Source organism: Eutrigla gurnardus (genome assembly GCF_963514095.1).
Source record: "Eutrigla gurnardus genome assembly, chromosome: 13".
Taxonomy (NCBI): domain Eukaryota; kingdom Metazoa; phylum Chordata; class Actinopteri; order Perciformes; family Triglidae; genus Eutrigla; species Eutrigla gurnardus.
In genome coordinates, this window is record NC_139936.1 from 14,913,302 (window position 1) to 14,920,465 (window position 7,164).

Genomic DNA, 7,164 nt, shown 5'->3' on the forward strand with positions numbered 1-7,164 from the left:
AAAACAATGGTGATTGATCATATGACCCACTAATGAAAGTGCTTGTACTTGCTGCTTTGCCCAGAAATAGGATCTCCGTGTCTGTGGCGACATTCCTGCGCAAAATTTAAAATCAGATAACTGCGCACGCAGCTTCATGAGAAACGCCCCTTGGTGACGTGCTGTTATTATACTATTAATATTACTACTACTGCTAATATTACTACTTCTGTTAATATTACTACTACTGTTAATATTACTACTAATATTAATATCAACACCAAATGCAGATGAACCCCAGCCTGGTCTGCTCCAGATTTCTGATTTCTAAGACGATATTTGCGCAAATGGAGTTCCATACAAGGAGGAAGGCAGTGAACGCATCGTGAGACTGGTCAGACTGGCCAGGTGAGTTTCACCGCGTCATGGATCTGGGATCAGTTCTCTTTCTCACAAATCGACCTAATTTAAACCAGGGCTGATAGTGATGTCTGACCTGAGATCAGTGTGAGAGTGTCGGGAAACAAAGGGATTGTGACAGACGGGATGTTTCCACCGTTTCACTGTGAACAATATACGGAGAATTATCAGCAGGTAAGTCGGTGTCCTAATGTGGGGTTATTTGCGTTTTCTTCGCTTTTACTGACGTGAACGTAGATCGATACAGGCGGCATTTGTTGTAGGCAGAGATCGATGCATGTCTGATTCACCCCGGGTGAGTTTCACTGGGGGGAAAGTTGTTTAAAAACCGGGGGAAAGTTGTTTAAAAACCTCGGGGAAGTCGTTTAAAAACCGAGAAAAAATGCACTGCTGTATTATTAAGTATCGAGTAAAATGTAGGCCTACTGACCATTAAATGGAATAATCGCGAAGACATTAAGTAAATGTTACTTCTCATTATATTTAAGTTAGAAATAATATTTTAATTTACAATTAAGCAAAGTCCAGTCCAGTTTTTCTAGACAAAATCATCACTTTCATTAAAATAGGAAGTAAATCTTACATATCTGTAATATTTACTGTTATGAAGTAATAAATTCGATTTTAAGATTTTTTTTTATCAAGTTACCATAGTTATGTAAATGTAGCTAATTTTCACTTGCTAAATCTCAGGAATTAAAACAATGATCAAAACAGACAACATCATGTACATTTATTATATCATGCATACTTAGTTTTCTACTTAACGATGAGATGAGATGAGAACACCCCCTAATCAGACGGTCTGATGCCAACTGTCTTCTTCCTTCAGTGTGTATATTTATTGTATATTCTAGATATGAAAATACTGTAGGTCCATCTGTTGACAGCTATTGTTACTCCTCTGTGTTTCTCTCTGTAGCAAGCACAGAATCCAGGACCCAATGTCTTCCGGACCGATTGGTTCTGCCACCAGATATGACTGGGTGCGGGAGATCCCACACTATGACCAGGTCCCACTGGGCTACTCATGGCAGGACCAGGATCTTCCTCCTCCGCCAGATCCCTTGCGTGGAATAGCACCAGCGGTCAGCAATGACCCCCTTCCCCCTCCCCCTTTACCTCAACTGCCAGCTGTTGGGCTTGAATCCTTTCAGCCCCCCAGCGATGATGAGACAATGGAGAAAGACTCCGATGTCATGGACATTAAGCCGGTCCACCGCTTCATACCCCCCTCTGTCAAGAACTTCTTCCGTGGCAACAGCGGCAACCGTGGCAGCAAGGATTGGGCCAACCCGTCTCCTCTACCTGCCCCTTACTCTAAGGCCCCCTCATCCATTCAGAGTTCCAGCTGCCACACGACAGCAGGAGTCCCCTGCTCACCCCCCCACTCTGCCCCGCCATCACCTACCCTTCTAGGGTCCTATCGGGACCCCTACGACGGGGGCAGGTACACTTCTCAGAAGGAGCAAGACGAGATGCTTTTGGGTATTGAAGCTCTGGACTCTGCATCAGCAGTGCCCACCAATCTATCGGCCCTGACCTACCAGGAGCGGATCGAGGACTACCACCTGCGCTACGCCTACATGAAGTCCTGGCCCGGCCTGCTGAGGATCATGGGCTGTGTTCAGTTGCTTTTGGGAGCTGCTGTGTTTGCTTGCGTCTGTGCTTATGTTCACAAGGACAACGAGTGGTTCAATATGTATGGATACTCCGGGCCGCAGATGTATGGGGGGCTTGGTGGAGGTGCTAGTGCATATGGATATGGGGGCGGTTCCTACACAGGCCCCAAGACACCTTTTGTTCTTGTGGTGGCAGGTCTTGCATGGATAGTGACTGTTATTCTGGTCGTTCTTGGGATGTCCATGTACTACAGAGCCATCCTTCTGGACTCTTCTTGGTGGCCACTCACTGAGTGTTCCATTAACCTGGTCTTGGCGGTGCTCTACTTAGCAGGAGGGATAGTGTATGTGAGGGACACCACCCGAGGGGGGCTATGCAACATACCCGTCTTCAACAACGGAATAAATGGGGCATTTTGTCGCACCGAGGCCGGTCAGACAGCAGCAATAGTCTTCCTCTTCATCAACATGGTGCTCTACTTCATTAGTGCAGGAGTGTGTCTAAAGCTGTGGAGGCATGAAGCAGCCAGGATGAGGAAGGAGGAGCTGGCACGTGAGGTCTGACACACACACACACACACACACACATATATAGAGAAAATGCTCTGAAAAACACTTTGTAGAACATCTAATGAATCGTCCTCTTCTTCCCACCAACCTAGATGAAAACTATTGGATCATCACTCCCTCCGTCGATAGTAAGTATAAAGGATTGTGTGCTATGGTGCAAGTAGAATAGAATGCCTTTATTTGTCACTATACAAGTACAATGAGATTAAAAGCATCTCCTTTCAGTGAATACAACAAAAGATATAAATCCCTAATCTAAAAATAACACCTGAAGTGTACCTGAACTGAACACAACTTTTACCTGCTGTAGCTGGGTCCAGCCTCCAGGGTCTCAGAGCAGACTCCTCTCCCCACTATCCAGCCAGACATCATGGACACTGCTAACAGCTCTACAGGTGCCTCTCTGATGATGCTGGAGCCAGAGATCCTCAGAGGACACATACCAGCTGGACACATCCCCAAACCTGTCGTTATCGCAGACTATGTGGCGTGAGTATAACCCTCTGACGTGTTTTCACAGAAAGTCCACTTAAAGTGGACAAACACATAATCATACGGCTAGTGCTGCTGCTGCTACTAGTACGACTATTGCTGCTGCTGCTGCTACTACTACTACTACTACTACTCAGATTCTGAGACACATTTGGCTGTAGTTTGAATGTAGCCAGCTGCCCAAGAAAATATGTTGCCTCCTGTTCCCACAGGAAGTACCCTAGCATCCACTCAGAGGAGGAGAGGGACCAGTACAAGGCCGTTTTCAATGACCAGTATGCTGAGTACAAGGAGCTGCATGCTGAGGTTCAGGCCATGGCCAAGAAGTTTGAAGAGATGGACGAGATGATGCAGAACCTTCCCCCCCGGCCTTCCAGCCAAATGGTACAACACTCAATCCTATACATCAACATGCCACACACAGGAATACACATCTTATCACTACTTACATTCTCATTTTGTTACAGGAAAAGGAGCGCATCGGTAGCATTTTAATGGAATATCAGAGGAAGAAAGCTGTAAGTATACATCATAAAATGCAAAGTAAGACTTCACACAGTGGACGTTTCTGTGCCAGATAGTCCAAGGTGTGGTTAAGGTCTTGAGAGACATTATCTTTGATATGCCTTGATGCCCCCTTTGCAACAAAAAAATATAGTGTGTGCCCGAGTCCACTTGAAAAGGTGGTCTAAGGGAGCACACACACCACGACATCTGTACCGTGCCCAGACACGGCCCCGGTATGCTTGGAAGAGGTGACATGACGTAGGCTTTAATCGAAAGGCCGTCCCACCATCCCAAATATTGTTGATGACTCTGTAAGACACAGCCGGATACTGGGTTGGGCTTGGGCTTCAGACTCGTGGTGTGAGCGCTACTGGAGCGGAACCGGACCGGTACTTTCATAAAAAAAATGCTGCTGCTGTGTCTCCATGTAAAATTCACTGCTCGCTCGCATGGGCTGATGCAGGCCGAGTGTTTACTAGACATATGCGCGGACGGGACTTGTCGGTAACGTTTCAGTCATATTCTCTCTGTTCTCTATTGTGCTGACAATGACAACATCAAGCCATGCGTGATGACGTATGTACAACAGGCAATCGGGCCTAGGCCCGTTTGGGCTGGAGCAGTGTGAGTGCAAACCGGGGGACCCCTGGTTGGGGGGGCAATCGTGCCGAGGCACGGTATGGAATGAATGTACTTTGTGTATGTGTATAGCTGCTGTTAATACAACTATTGCTGCTGCTACTAGTACAACGACTATTGCGGCCGCTACTACTATGACTATTGCTGCTGCTACTATGACTATTGCTGCTGCTGACAATATTGCAGCTGCTACTATGACTATTGCTGCTGCTGCTAATGCAACTATTGCTGCTGCTAATAGGACTCTTGTGGCTTCTGCTATTGCTACTGCTAATACGACTATTATTGCTGCTACGACTATGACTAACGTGGCTGCTAATACTATGACTACTGCTGGTGTTGCTACTATGAATAATGCTGCTACTACAACTATTGCTACTGTGTGTAGGCAAGGTGTTGCATAATTATTTAACGTTCTTCCTTCTGATTTGTTAATGTTTGTTATTTGGTTTACTGAATACTTCCTAAAGAAGTGTGTTTTGCCATGCAGTGAGCCACCCATTGAAATGGCTTGATATTCTATGACTATCACAGACTGTATGTAAGGAAAGAAACAAAACAATTGATCTGATTTATTTCTGTTTTTCTTGCCAGGACCCAACGTATTTGGAAAAGAGAGACAGGTGTGAGTACCTAAAGAACAAGCTGTCTCATATCAAGCAGAAGATTCAGGAGGTCAACAAGGCCTTGGAGTCAAACAGCTAAACGCAGCAGTTAGACACTTTCATTCACACATGTGGAATTCATATGGAGTCGCAACTACCTAAGAAAAGGTGTACTATTGCTCCAAGAACAAAGTGTTAATAAAAAGGCGGTGTCACTGCTGTTATTAACAATTTCATCAGGACAAATAGAAAAACCGGGAAGAAACATCATCAGTAGAAATGACTGTTACTATGGGCATTTTATACACGTCATTTGATGCTTGTGTTTGCTGTCAGCTGCTAAGAAATACAGTTAGTAATTAAAAAGTATACAACAATGACAATTATATTTTCCGCAGAGGGATCATTTTGTGACATGATGACATAAATGAGGTGGTCACAACGGCTCAATGTAAGAAAACTGATGTAAATATGTCCGACCCGGTGTTAATGAAGGTTACGTGAGTAGAGTAAATATCTGCAGTAGACAGGGAAGTTGGTGAGTTTACTTTTGGTCAGATAGGATATATTGTCATGTCCTGCGTGTGTTATACTGTGGAGGTTTAGCTGCACTGTATACTGTTGTTAATGGTTTTGACATTTCATGTCTTCTGTCCAGTTCTCTAGTTTCAAACTGTGAGGTGCAACGAACTGTCTCTCCATGTTAGAAAGATGGGTGTTTTTGAGTTTGTTTTAGTTACTACTTTTGTATGATATGTCCTACTGCTTTACACAGGACGAAGCACCCTTTTATAATCTTATATTTTCCCTCTTTAACCGTGAATCTAATGTCCTGTTAGAGTTAATTCTGTTCCATCTGACATTCACTGTTTCATTCCAACTCAATTAGTTCAAGGCAGTGCTAATGATTATATTACAAAAACAGTACAATCACAACAAAATGATATTTTCTTGACTTCATAATTGTATTTATTTTAGATTCTTGTTGGTTTATCCTGGTTTATCCAGGGTAGAGTTAGAAATAGGATTTTGTGTAACATAAGAACATTTTGTCCTGATCTATCATAAGAATATCGATTGTTAAATGAATGTGTCTGCGGAATACCACCATTATAATAACTTTGTGGGTTTTCAAGGACATTGTAAAAACAATATCTCGTTTTCAGTCTACACAAATAAAGATTTATATTATAATGTTGAGACATAAATTATTTAATGAACACAACATCAATATTAATTAGATGTTTGATTATTATTAGTGTAGGAATGTTAATCACTCAGTATCAAAAAACATTAGTAGTATTCAGTCTGAAGACAGAAGAGATGAGGCTTCTCTCTAAGGACCCTGAATAACCTTTCAGAACCCAGTCTAGAATGACCTGAGAGATCTGCAAAGCCAGTTCAATATATCCAGGACATCTATAGTTTATCTGGTTAACTATTCCTAACAACTGCTGTGAAGCCAGCTCAATATATCCAGGATATAGTTTATCTGGTTAACTTATCCTAACAACTGCTCTATGAAACCAGTTCAGTATCCAGGATATCTATAGTGTATCTGGTTAATTTATCCTAACAACTGCTCTATGAATCCAGTTCAATATATCCAGGATATCAATAGGTCATAACATATGTGTCATGCGGATCACGGCTAACTAAAGCCAGAATTCAATTCAATTTAAATTAAATATTATTTACATATCAGCAGCAGGTACCTCAGGACACTTTCAACATAGAACAGGATCGGGATTAGAACAGGATCAGGACTAGAACAGGATTGGAACTAGAACAAGACCAGGACTAGAACAGGATAGGGATTTTCAGAGTGAATCTTGGAGTCCCAACATCACCTGGAGAAAGAGTTACAGCGCCACAGAGAGAAGACACTGTCTTAGCAGACTTTAGGCAGAAATCTGGAGCAGACCAGGATCTGGGGTTCACCTGGATTTTGTGTTGATACTAGTGTGTGTGTGTGTGTGTGTGTGTGTGTGTGTGTGTGTGTGTGTGTGTGTGTGTGTGTGTGTGTGTGTCTATATAGCCATTATTTATTTTTATATGTATAACACTACACTAAATCCAATGAAAACAAAATAAAGTTTATTCCAATCTTCACATACATACATATACATGTACATGAAATATACATATGTATGTTTTAGCCATCATCAGCATGAGGAGCTCCGGTTTTGCGCAGTTTAAGGTGCAGACAATAACGTTTCAACAACATTATGAGCTCAGATTCTCCGCACTGAGCTCATAATAACCTGAATAGTGTGTTTTCCATTACGGTGAAGTGAAAGTCCGCTGTCCCCGTTGTTGTGGAGCTGGGC

The 7,164-nt window shown here is 42.9% G+C and overlaps 1 protein-coding gene across 1 annotated transcript; it reads left to right on the top strand.

Moving 5' to 3' along the window:
* The first annotated feature begins 428 nt into the window (after positions 1 to 428).
* On the top strand, positions 429 to 6,011 carry marveld2b (MARVEL domain containing 2b). The gene is made up of 7 exons (XM_084024945.1): positions 429 to 573; positions 1,322 to 2,579; positions 2,684 to 2,719; positions 2,902 to 3,080; positions 3,296 to 3,467; positions 3,551 to 3,601; positions 4,824 to 6,011. Exons 2-7 carry the CDS (start codon positions 1,344 to 1,346, stop codon positions 4,932 to 4,934), a joined length of 1,785 nt encoding a protein of 594 aa, XP_083881071.1. The 5' UTR covers positions 429 to 573; positions 1,322 to 1,343; the 3' UTR covers positions 4,935 to 6,011.
* Positions 6,012 to 7,164: the final 1,153 nt, after the last annotated feature.